General features: G+C 45.4%; 1 protein-coding gene across 1 annotated transcript; it reads right to left on the bottom strand.

Annotated features, from left to right (window-relative positions):
* Positions 1-201: 201 nt before the first annotated feature.
* Positions 202-9,498, bottom strand: LOC120032527 (platelet-derived growth factor subunit A-like). The gene is made up of 6 exons (XM_038978667.1): positions 8,766-9,498; positions 8,267-8,363; positions 6,381-6,491; positions 5,749-5,936; positions 1,486-1,612; positions 202-894 (listed from the first exon to the last, which is right to left on the bottom strand). Exons 1-6 carry the CDS (start codon positions 8,829-8,831, stop codon positions 884-886), a joined length of 600 nt encoding a protein of 199 aa, XP_038834595.1. The 5' UTR covers positions 8,832-9,498; the 3' UTR covers positions 202-883.
* Positions 9,499-12,704: the final 3,206 nt, after the last annotated feature.

Raw genomic sequence — 12,704 nt, forward strand, 5'->3', positions numbered from 1 at the left:
CTCTCTCTCTCTCTCTCTCTCTCTCTCTCTCTCTCTCTCTCTCTCTCTCTCAATAAAGTTCATGTTAATATCTGCCTAAAGGGGTTATTTTTCTCTCTCTCAAGTAGTCAATATTTTCTGACTGACAGGCGAAAACTAAAGACATTATAACATATTGACATTATAAATAGTTTATTAGTAACTTGTAACTGATGTAGCAGTTGTTTTAAACCTTCCTTTATGTGAATAACATACCAGAAACGAATCAAGAAGTCGGTCAGTAATAGAAAACCAGGGCTACAAAAATAAGAGGATATACATCATGTAGGTGACATCCTTCCGTTCCAGAAGGAGAGTACATCTTGGAATACAAAACATAATCCCAGTCACTGTCCTCGGAATCCGATGGAAAAATCCAGAAGCATCCGAAATGACTGGGAGGATTCCAAACCGCTTGTAATCCAAAATCATGGGAGTAGTCTTGTAGTCAGAAGTCCTTTATATAAAGACTGTAACTCCCATAGTCCTCCAGTATCCAATCATCTACCTCTCCTCTTCTCCCAGTTGGCGTAGTCACGTTATTTGACACCTGTCAATCATCAAATCGAAGCCACACCCACTCCTAATACCGAAGTCCTTATTTGCATCTTCCAGAAACATCATCCCCGATTCTGGCAATATTTTGACGTGATCAAAATGATTGGTTTTTGAAGGTTCGTCTTGTGGGAAGATATAGAATATAACATATATAGAATATATTCTCTGTCCTCTGCCCACTTCTCTTGTTGCCATGACGCACAACATGGCTGAAGTTCTCAGTCTGAGAAACATGAACGTTTCTGTTGAAAAGATGTTCTCTTCCCTCTTCCTCTCTTTCACTCTTCTCTCTTCCATCCGTCTTTCTTCACCTTACGCCTGAGGGGAGAAGAGAAATAGGTACCAAACGTTAGCTTAGCCAATCAGACAATAGAAGTCATCCCCCCCAATGTCAAATGTTCACCACTTAAAACAATGAATCTTTAGCACCCCCATCTTTCACCACCAAATACAACCTCCATACCCAATGTAATCAGCCAAGGCACCAGTCACCAATTAAAACCACTTCCTAATTTCACTCCCTCTTCCTGTTCGATTGATACTGGTCTCTGATTGGCGATTGCCATGATTGGCATTTAAACCCAGATCATTGATTGGCTGTAGTGCTAATGCCTACCGTAATGACACTAATAAACACTCATGTTTTTCCACATGCCCGAGAAAGGTATGAGAGGTTTTTACGTTTCCTCCCTTTACCCTTGGTCCTACTGGGTCCTGTTAATGAAGGGGGAGGAGGGGGAAGAGGGGGATCTATAAAGAAAAAAGTGGAATGAAAAAAGGAGTGGAATACCCTGAGGGAGAAGCATTTAAATTCCTCAACTGTTATCAGTTTATATCAGTGTAAAGAGACACTCTCAGACAGGAGCTGACGCACACAGTGTATGTAGTAGAGTAGAGTAAGATATTTACCATTGTCTGTATCGTAGAGTTCCTTGATGTGTCGTTTGGAGGTGCATATACACTCAAGGTGCTCCTCCAGCCGCACCAGCACCTCCTTTAGTTTAGGACGCCTCCTCACATACTCCACCTTGGCCACCTGGAGAGGGAGGGAGGGAGGGAGGGATCAGAATGAGTTCTGGAGAATCTCCTCTTTTTGAGGTGATGGAAGGATACAAAAACATGACACCCCCCCCCGCCCCCTCGTACACTAACACACACACACACACACACACACACACACACACACACACACACACACACACACACACACACACACACACACACACACACACACACACACACACACACACACACGTAAGCAAGCACACACTAGTGTGCACACACTAACACACATTAGTGTTCTCTCAAAAAGTGAGCCAAGCCTGCTTGAGCTTCAGGACTGATTGTACAAGCCTCTCTTCTCTTTCAAGTCTGAACATACACAAAGACAACACACGCACACACAGACACACACGCATACACGCACACACACACACACACACACACACACACACGTGCACACACACACACACACGCAAACACACACACACACACAGACACACACACACACACACACGCACACCCACACACAGAAAGGTGCTGCCTTGTTACAACATGAACCAGAAGAGCACAGCAGAGACAGTAACACTGTTATTGATACAGAGGTTCAGGTGAGGTAAGGCATCTCAATAGTGTGGACTGGAGACGCTCCTCTCCATGTTCTAACTGAGGCGTTTTCTCCTTGTCTAATTTCCTTCATCTGATTCTGCACTGATAGGAAACAACTGGACAGATGCCATGCTTCTTACTTCCCCTGTGCTTACAGGGCAGTGTACAGATGTAGGCTCTGAATTTGACCACTCTATTGTTGCTGAGAATTTAAAAAGGCTTCTAAAGTTTGTAATTTCCACTTTAAAATGTCAGGCTTGATTTTTCCTTACGAAAAATGTATCAACCCCATAAAATGTCCATTAACTATAATCCACATAATAATTCACATTTCCTGTTGCTGACTGATTATTATCCTGCTGTAGCAAACTGGCTCAAATTAAGATCCTACATCTGTATGTGAAAGGGAGGAGACATGGAGAAGAACCCATTGTGATGTAGCCTGAGGGAGTTTCTAAGTTTCCTACCTGTCAAATGAAATACAGGGAATAAGGGACAGGAGTCAACTCAAAGGTGTGTAACACGAGGTGTGGTAGTGTTCTCAGTAAACCACCAGGTCATATTAATAGGATTATGTCCTTCTAGCTGTTATTTCCCCAGAAAGTCATCATAAAGTCAGACATAACAATGGAACCTTTGTCTCTCTCCCACCAGTGGAAACTGGAATGGAGGGAAACAGACAGTGGACACAGAGAAACCATGGGAGATTAATACACAGAGCCAAGACCAGTATGAGCCATTGAAAAACAACTGTCCGCTGTTCTGGTACTGGTGAATGGTTTCTGGAAGAGCAGAGACGGGCAAGCTAGCATGCACACACACATTCACACACCCTCGAAGGCTTCTCCTGGACGTCACACAGCGTGTGAAAGTGTGTGCCTGTGCATGTGTGTGTGTATGTGTGCATACGTGTGTACGTGCGTGTGTTTCCTCTCCATAGTTCTGTCTCTGTAGTTGAATCTCAGGATATACGGGAGACTTATCTTTTGATTTCCTCTCTGACAAAGACAAAGAAAGAAAGAATGAAAGAATGAAGAAAAGGGAAAAGAATGAAAGAGAGAGAGACCCTTTCATCTAATATTGAGTATCAAAAGGGGATCAAATCTGCACCCTCCCTTCTCTCCTCATCTGTCCATTCCTCTCATCCCTCTGCTCTCTCTATCCCTCCCCATCTCTCCTCACCACCCCGCTTACTTCATGCTACTCTCGTGCCTCATCTGTCCATTCCTCTCATCCCTCTGCTCTCTCTATCCGACCATCCCTCACCCCTTCAAAAACACTGCTTCTCTCTTTCTGTACATTGAAGCACAGTTAGATTTCCTCCAATAGTTACGGCTCTTATTTGCAGGGATGTCTCTATGACCTTTGACCCTCTATTTCTGCATATGATCTCTATCTGAGGTCTACAACAGATAGCGCTGCCTCAGCCAGCTCAGTTCAGATCAGATTGTGTTCATTAGGAACTAAACAGAACATTTACCTAAACAGCTCAGTTCAGATCAGATTGTGTTCATTAGGAACTAAACAGAACATTTACCTAAACAGCTCAGTTCAGATCAGATTGTGTTCATTAGGAACTAAACAGAACATTTACCTAAACAGCTCAGTTCAGATCAGATTGTGTTCATTAGGAACTAAACAGAACATTTACCTAAACAGCTCAGTTCAGATCAGATTGTGTTCATTAGGAACTAAACATAATAGCATTTACCTAATCAAGGAGGGACTACCTCAGCACCCAGAAATAACAACTTCTCCCTCTGTGTGAACTGTCTGAGGAACACCAAAGCCAAACAGACACACACACACAAACACACAAGGAACAGCAAAGCCAAACAGACACACACACACAAACACACAAGGAACAGCTAAGCCAGACAGACAGCATCTTAAGTCTTTTAATAGACAGAGGACTGAGGAGCCATTCACTCAGAGGAAAACAGGGCGTGGGGAAAACAAAATAACCCCCGTAGTGAAAACACTGAAGCACTGAGATCATGAACACACCCACTATCCTCGTCGGCTCAGACGATGGTAAACTGGCTGGAAATCCTTAGCGCATGAACACACACACACACACACCGTCTCACTCCTTTTTCTCTCTCTCCATCCTCTCTCTCTCTCTCTCTCTCTCTCTCTCTCTCTCTCTCTCTCTCTCTCTCACACACACACACACACTGAGCAGAGCTTCCAGTTGGCAGTGTGTGTGGGTTTAAGATGGCAGGGTTTACTTGCTGTTATGTGCCAGCCCTGTTATGTGCCAGATTAAATACAAATGATTATGTTCCTGCGGTCGCGAGGGAGTCTCCTGGCCTGGCACACACACACACACACACACACACACACACACACACACACACACACACACACACACACACACACACACACATATACACATATACAGTACCAGACACACCTACTCATTCAAGTGTTTTTCTTTATTTTTATTATCTTCCAGGTGAAGCTGGTCATCAAGGCAATGGGTGGCTACTTTGAAGAATAAAATATATTTTGATTTGTTTAACACTTCGGTTACTACATGATTCCATATGTGTTATTTCATAGTTTAGATGTCTTCACTATTATTCTACAATGACTGGTACTGTACACACACACACACACACTTACACACACACGCACACACAGGCACAGACACAGACACACAGGCACAGACCTAGCCAGGCAGACCTAGCTAAGGGGAGCTGGACTAGTAGAAAGGGGTTGAATGGTTGAGCTGCTGCAAGTGTGTGTGTGTGTGTGTGTGTGTGTGTGTGTGTGTGTGTGTGTGTGTGTGTGTGTGTGTGTGTGTGTGTGTGTGTGTGTCTCTCTCTCCTACCTTGACAGTGCGGTGGTGTGTGTGTCTCCTACCTTGACAGTGCGGTGGTGTGTGTGTCTCCTACCTTGACAGTGCGGTGGTGTGTCTCCTACCTTGACAGTGCGGTGGTGTGTGTGTTTCCTACCTTGACAGTGCGGTGGTGTGTGTGTCTCCTACCTTGACAGTGCGGTGGTGTGTCTCCTACCTTGACAGTGCGGTGGTGTGTGTGTCTCCTACCTTGACAGTGCGGTGGTGTGTCTCCTACCTTGACAGTGCGGTGGTGTGTCTCCTACCTTGACAGTGCGGTGGTGTGTGTGTCTCCTACCTTGACAGTGCGGTGGTGTGTGTGTCTCCTACCTTGACAGTGCGGTGGTGTGTGTGTCTCCTACCTTGACAGTGCGGTGGTGTGTCTCCTACCTTGACAGTGCGGTGGTGTGTCTCCTACCTTGACAGTGCGGTGGTGTGTGTGTCTCCTACCTTGACAGTGCGGTGGTGTGTCTCCTACCTTGACAGTGCGGTGGTGTGTGTGTTTCCTACCTTGACAGTGCGGTGGTGTGTGTGTCTCCTACCTTGACAGTGCGGTGGTGTGTGTGTCTCCTACCTTGACAGTGCGGTGGTGTGTCTCCTACCTTGACAGTGCGGTGGTGTGTCTCCTACCTTGACAGTGCGGTGGTGTGTGTGTCTCCTACCTTGACAGTGCGGTGGTGTGTCTCCTACCTTGACAGTGCGGTGGTGTGTGTGTCTCCTACCTTGACGGTGCGGTGGTGCTTGCGGGAGGGCAGGCAGTGCATGTTGCTGGTGTTACAGCATCCAGTACATCTCTTCACCTCCACACAGGGAGGCCAGATGATGAAGTTAGCGGAGGTGGGATCCACCTGGCTCCGAGGGATCTCGTAGATCACCGTACGAGTCTTACACACCGCGGGTAACGCCTCCTCTGGGGTCAGAGGGGAGGGGGAGAGGTTTAAGGTGAAACATGACAGCATAGAGAGAAGGTAGTAATGGTGTACACTTACACACACACAGAGACACACACACACAGAGGCACACACACACAGAGGCACACACACACAGAGGCACACACACACACAGAGAGACACACGCGTAGACGTAGATATACAGTAGATGGGATATAGACAGAAAGAGGCAAATACTCAAACAGACACACACTCTCTCTCTCGCTCTCTCACTCTCTCTCTCACTGTCTCACTCTCTCTCTCACTGTCTCTCTCTCTCTCTCTCGCTCTCTCACTCTCTCTCTCACTGTCTCACTCTCTCTCTCACTGTCTCTCACTGTCTCACTCTCTCACACACACACACACACACACATTCCACAGGTATGCATGAACACAACTACAAAGCCACACGCACACACACTTACCGATGCTCCTCTTGTGCCTGGAGTGTGTCTGGGAGCTCTTCAGCTGTGAGTAGCTGTGGGGGAAGGCCTTGTTGTGGTACCTCTGTTTGTTCTCCCCTATCACCTCATTCTCTGTTGACCACAACAACATCAATCTCATGTTATCCCTACACTAGCTGGGCCATTCAGAAGCAGAGCAACACTGAATGGAGAGAGAAGCTTGAACTCAGAAATGCTCAAAATAACTGCGTCCCCTCTGTAAATGAACAATCCCTTATCGTCACCATGACAACCACAAGCCTTCTGCTATCCAATCTAACAGCTTTGGTTGTTAGTCGGGTGTGTGTAAAGAAACTTTCACTTCAAAATGACCTTGTTTATCCTTTCAGCTCTATATTGACCTGTTTGGGGTCTCTCTCTCAAAGTATATATTTTTGCTACACAAATACTGACCCCACAGAGAGTGTAGACTGTAGAGGGTGTGTCTGTGTGTGTGTGTGTGTGTGTGTGTGTGTGTGTGTGTGTGTGTGTGTGTGTGTGTGTGTGTGTGTGTGTGTGTGTGTGTGTGTGTGTGTGTGTGTGTGTGTTCCTTGCAAGTGTGTGTGCGTGACTGCACTTACGTGCAGGAATTAAGTGCTTGCTGTATGTCTTGACCAACACAAAGCCTCCTAGCTCCTTCCTCCTGACACACAGGAATTTCACCATGAATTATACATACCAACACAGCAGCCATTCAGCCCTCAGAGTGTGTGTGTGTGTGTGTGTGTGTGTGTGTGTGTGTGTGTGTGTGTGTGTGTGTGTGTGTGTGTGTGTGTGTGTGTGTGTGTGTGTGTGTGTGTGTGTGTGTGTGTTTTTCATTCAGCCTTACACTGCTGCTCCACAAATAATGGACAGCATGACAGCAGCATAAAGCCTACAGCCACTTGACCCCCCCAGCACCGAGGAGACAGCTGAGTAGCAGACAGGCCTATTTGCATCTCAATAATGCCAGAATGAATGGTGGGGTGTAGTCAAGACCAAATGAAAAATGATGAAAAAATGATAAGAACTTAAGAATGTAGGATGGAGAGAGGTTACTAAGTAGCCTAACAATTAATGGCTTTAAACGTTTCATTAGGGTATGTTTCAAGCACTTGTCCACACCTTCCCCCTTATTCGACCAGACTCCAGTTATGTGTTCAGTTTTCCTAAAGTTAATTTCACGTGGAATTAAAAGTGTAAAACAGATCAAAAGTTTTGACACAAGCAGCAGTCTCCAGGTTCCTGGTGACTGTCCTCCCTAGTGCCACGAGCAGCGAGACAGAGACAACTCCCACTATCTCCGAGCAGAAGCTGGTGAGATGTCTGTTAGTTCCCGCCCGGGAGGGGCGTGCTCATGGCCGGGGCAACATCCAATGGAGATTCATCGACTCTCTCCCTCTAAGCTGCAGGAAGTAACTCGTCTAATTCAACATCTCTTATGTGGCAGACAAACCTGTCCACGTTGCCCACAGGCCAACAGCCTATCACAAACAAGACACAGCCATAGCACCTCTTTACACCTCTCTCCTCCTACCTTCAAAGGGTACACTCTTAGATAAAAAGGTTCTGGATAAAACCAAAACGGGTTCTATTGCTTGCTTCATATATGGCACCCCTTAAGGTTCTATATAGAACAAATGTTGGGTCAGTGAATAAGAACCCATGGGGTTCTGATCAATCAACCCTATAAGAGGGTTCTATATAGAACATTTAGGGGTGCCATATATGAAGCAAGCAATAGAACCCGTTTTGGTTCTAACCAGAACCTTGTAGGCTACTTCTGGCATGTTGTGTTGAGCTCAATTCAGTGTCTTTACTGAAGCCTAGCCCGAGGCTGTGTAATAAAGCTATTGAATGAAGACTGATATAAGAGGCTTTAGGCCTACCTTCCAAGTCTAGCTCCAGGAGCCGCTGGAGGTCGCTGATGCTGCGGATCTCACTGCGGGACAGCCGCTCCAACAGCTCCCGGGGGAGTGGGGCCTCCTAGAAGAAAATGAAAATATTTAAATGAAAATAACAGCACTTTATTACCTACACAGACGTTATTGTACCGTAATGGATAGCGCGGCTATAGAAGTGGTATGAGTGTGACTATGTAGCGCTGAAGAAGTGTTTTAAGCACAAATATGTGCACAATTAAGGGGGTGGTATAATTAGTTTGCGCTTGTTGCTGAGAAGCCATAGATTCCCCCTATTGTCATGTCATTTTTGGACGGAGTTACAACGCTACTCTGGAGTTTTGTGCATAATTATGCATAAGTGGAGCATGAACGAACGAACATTGCACCTGCCAACGAAGGAAGCGTTGCACTAAAAACGGCACAATTTGAACAGAATTGGCCCCTACATAGCGTACAAACCAAAACTCGTATAAAAGTCCTTTACCTCAGCGGCGGTGCGTAACAGGCACAATAAGCAGGCGAGGAGGAAGCTCAGAAAAGCGGCTCTCATCTCCCTTCGGCTCCTTTGGCCTCCAGAACGAGAGAAAGTTCCAGTAGTTCCACCAACACCGTTCCAGAACCAGGAGCTGAGGCGTCGCTCCCAAACCACGGGAATCCAGTACCATCCCTCGGGTGGAACCGCTACCTCCACGACTCTACAGCCGGTAGTGCGAATTATTTGGCTATTATAGGCAACATGGCGAGGCTAACAGTGTGACTTTATTGGGTGTTCATCTAGGTTTACATTTAAGACTGACGTTTATTGAAGTCAGTTGGGTTTCCTACTCCGCTTCACAGCAGCAACACAGGAGCAGGAGATGGAGTTACGGCACCTGAGACAAGAGCTATCTATGCTTAGAAGAACTTCCAGATGTGAGAAATGTCATCATTTTGTCGATTAGGCTATAATCCACTTGAAGTGAAGACGTCTCGTTGTGACACATTTCAGTGTTTTAATCCTTTATGCATGTTGATACAATTCTCGGAGAATATAATATATCACTATCCATACATTTATGGGAGACTTCCAAAAATATAAACTTTATGTCCTGTTTATATCAGCAAATGGAGGATAGGTCAAAAATAATGTCAAGCCGTCCGCATGTCCCGGTTGTTCTTATCAAACGGTTTTTGTAGCGTATTGGATCCCTTCAAAGCGGGTCCCGCACGCTGTAGACTGTGATCTCCGTAGTGAATGAAGTCGGAACGCTTTGAGTCATATGATATAGCTACCGCGTTGCTGGGGGCTGGCGGGGCGCGGTCACGTTGCAACTCCGCTCCGCTCTCCGGGTGTGTGCTCTGTAACTACAGATGGATAGATAGGCTATAAAGGAGACCATTGGCTTTTGACTGTGGGCGCGCTTACATCAGTCCCGCTGCTACTCTCTGTTGTTATCTATGCATAGCCACTTTAATAACTCTACCTACATGTACATAATTACCTCAACACCGGTGCCCCCGCACATTGACTCTGTACCGGTACCCCCTGTATATAGCCCCGCTATTGTTATTTACTGCTGCTCTTTAATTGTTTGTTATTCTTATCTCTTACTTTTTTAGGTATTTTTCTTAAAACTGCATTGTTGGTTAAGGGCTTGTAAGTAAGCATTTCACTGTAAGGTCTACACCTGTTGTATTCGGTGCATGTGACAAACAGCATTTGATTTGATTTTGATGGTGATAGTGGTGATGATGATAATGATGCTGGTGATGACAGTGATGATGAAGGTGATGAGGATGTTGATGATCTCTATAAACATCATATCCTGTAACTGTTCCTAAATGCCCTGTGTTGTTGTACCACACAATGGCAGGTTACTAGTTTACACATTAACATTTCATCCCTTCTAAAGCACTAGTCATTACATTTTAAGCGACTGAGCTAATTTATAACAAAGTACGAACCCATGGTTGAGTAGTTTAGTGTTTATAACCTATAAAGTCACCGGAGGCTTTCCACCTCTCTCTCTTCCCCCTCTTACACCCTTCCTTCAATTCCCTCCTTCTCCAGCCCCCTCGCACCTCTACCACCTCCAACCCTCCCCCCTTGTATCTGTTCACACCTCTTCCCCTCCCGCCCCCCCTCCAGTCCTTCCTCCACCCCTCTCCCTCCCTTCCAGGTCAGCCACAGAAGGCTGAGTGTGTCTGTTTTTAATTGGTGTTTAATTAACTTCATTAATAAGTGGCCAGACCGTAGACACAACTGACCTCCATGATAAAGGAGCGAGAGAGCGAAAGGGATGGAGGGATCAGAGGTAGGGGGGACACGGTGTGCTGGAGCTGAAAACAACACTTGATAAAGAACAGACATGTTCACACGGACCTACACACATTGACTATGTGCCTTGTGACCAGACACGGTGTCACAACTGAGATAGTTAGGGACTTTGTGCCCACTGGACCCACTCTCTCTCAACACTAGAGCAGCCACCATTCTAGCTACAAATGCAGACATTGACAGCCTATAGTGGTGATGAGGAGGAGGGAGAGGTGAACATTGAGGAAAAGGAGGTGAAGGAGATGGGGAGAGGAGGAAGAAGAATGAAGGGGTAAAGGAGCCCAGGAGGAGGGGCAAATGAGGACGGAAGGAGGAAGAGAAACAAGGTTTGTTGCCAATTAAGACCTATTTAGCCAGACAGAGACTCAGTGACTCTGTCTCTCCCTCCATCAACCCTGAAGGGCTTTGCTTTGGGCTGCTCTGGTCTGGTGTACTTGACTCCTGCAAGGCGCCAGACACACATGCAAGTGCACATGTGTACACACACACACTCACTTACAGCACAGGGGTCCGAATTAGGGAAACAACTGGGTTAGAACCGAACCGATCCAGAACATTCCACTGTGACATCCTTGGACCCGGAGAGAGTGATGCCAAAGGGCAATGATCTGGACCCTTAACCTCTCTGTATACCTCTCTCTCTCTTCTCTCTCACTTCCTCTGTGGGATAGAAGTGGGACATGCCTCCTGCTATGGTAGGGGCAGTAGCATGCATGTTGTCATGCCGACAGAGAGGCTATAGGTTTCCCTAAAGTCTAGACCCAGACAACAGGATAGACACAGTAAAATAGAGAAAGGAGAGAGAAACAGAGACAAATTGAGATATGGAGAGACACAGAGAGGGAATGTGCATGAGAGAGAAGAGAGAGGGAGAAATAGGTCTGGATTCAATCCGTATCGCAGAAGTATCGTGGAAGATCTGCGTTATAGCTCCATTTAAATTTCAAGGCAATGTTCCAGTGTCCGCGGAGACTGCATTCACGGTAAACACTGCATATGTCGGCTCAATTGTAAATTACTTTAAAAATGTACGCAGCTTTACCATGATACTTTCACGATACGGATTGAATCCAGTCGCTAGTTACATTTAATCTGTGGAGGGATGAGAGTTTTACAAGCAGGGTGTAAAAGTCTATACCTAATTCTATTCAAACTCCTATGCATAGTGCATAATGAAAAACTTCATATGTGTCAGACCTGTGATTGAATACTATTTGAAATCTTTTCATATACTTTTAACATTTGCTCTACCGATGTAGGATCTTGTTAGAGCAAACCCAAGTCTGACACTAAAGTGGAAATGACAAACTTCAGAAGCATTTTTAAACCTTGAATACACTACAAGTTTGTATTTCCTGCTCTGCAGGAAAATTCTCAGCAACAAAAGAGTGATCAAATTAAGATCCTACATCTATAGTTTGCCTGAAGTGCTGGATGGGCGACGTTTGCATTTTTGTCACTATTCTATTGGTTCCGTAGTGACAGTCAAGCTCAATCAATCCCAGATAAAGTATTTTAAATGATTTTAGATAGTATTTTAATCCAGGTCTGATTTAGTTTCCCTTCTACACATTCATTATAAGAACCCATACCAAAGAAGTCAGTCAGAATGGATTTCACGATTTCAACCATTAAACCCGGGGTAATCCCATGGTTGGCCACCTCCCAAAAACTATTGTGTGACGCATAAATGTTTGGGAAGCGGCCAACAGAAGACTTATCCTGGATAAACATCTTGAATATGCTAGTGTTTGGTTTACCTATATGGTTAGTTAATGCAATGGCTCCATCTGTTTAAGCATAGGCTTGAGAGAGGTTTGGTGTTTGGGATACAGAGTCCCTCTGCTGCTACCAAAAAGTCACACATATACATGGAAATATGCTCCTGCACCATACGCTTTACCCACATCTAAAGCAGCATCCTATGCAATAGGTCGGAACAAGATTATTGTGTCTTTCCTGTGGAGATGAGATTTCATGAATTGCCTGTTTGAGTATCACATAAGCATCAAAACAGAAGAATGCACTAAAAGATGGAATGTCATATTCCTTATCAGTCCTGCTAAGACAAAACATTTCAGATGTAAGTTAAACAGTAGAGCCACA

Source organism: Salvelinus namaycush, chromosome 39 (assembly GCF_016432855.1).
Source record: "Salvelinus namaycush isolate Seneca chromosome 39, SaNama_1.0, whole genome shotgun sequence".
Classification (NCBI taxonomy): Eukaryota; Metazoa; Chordata; class Actinopteri; order Salmoniformes; family Salmonidae; genus Salvelinus; species Salvelinus namaycush.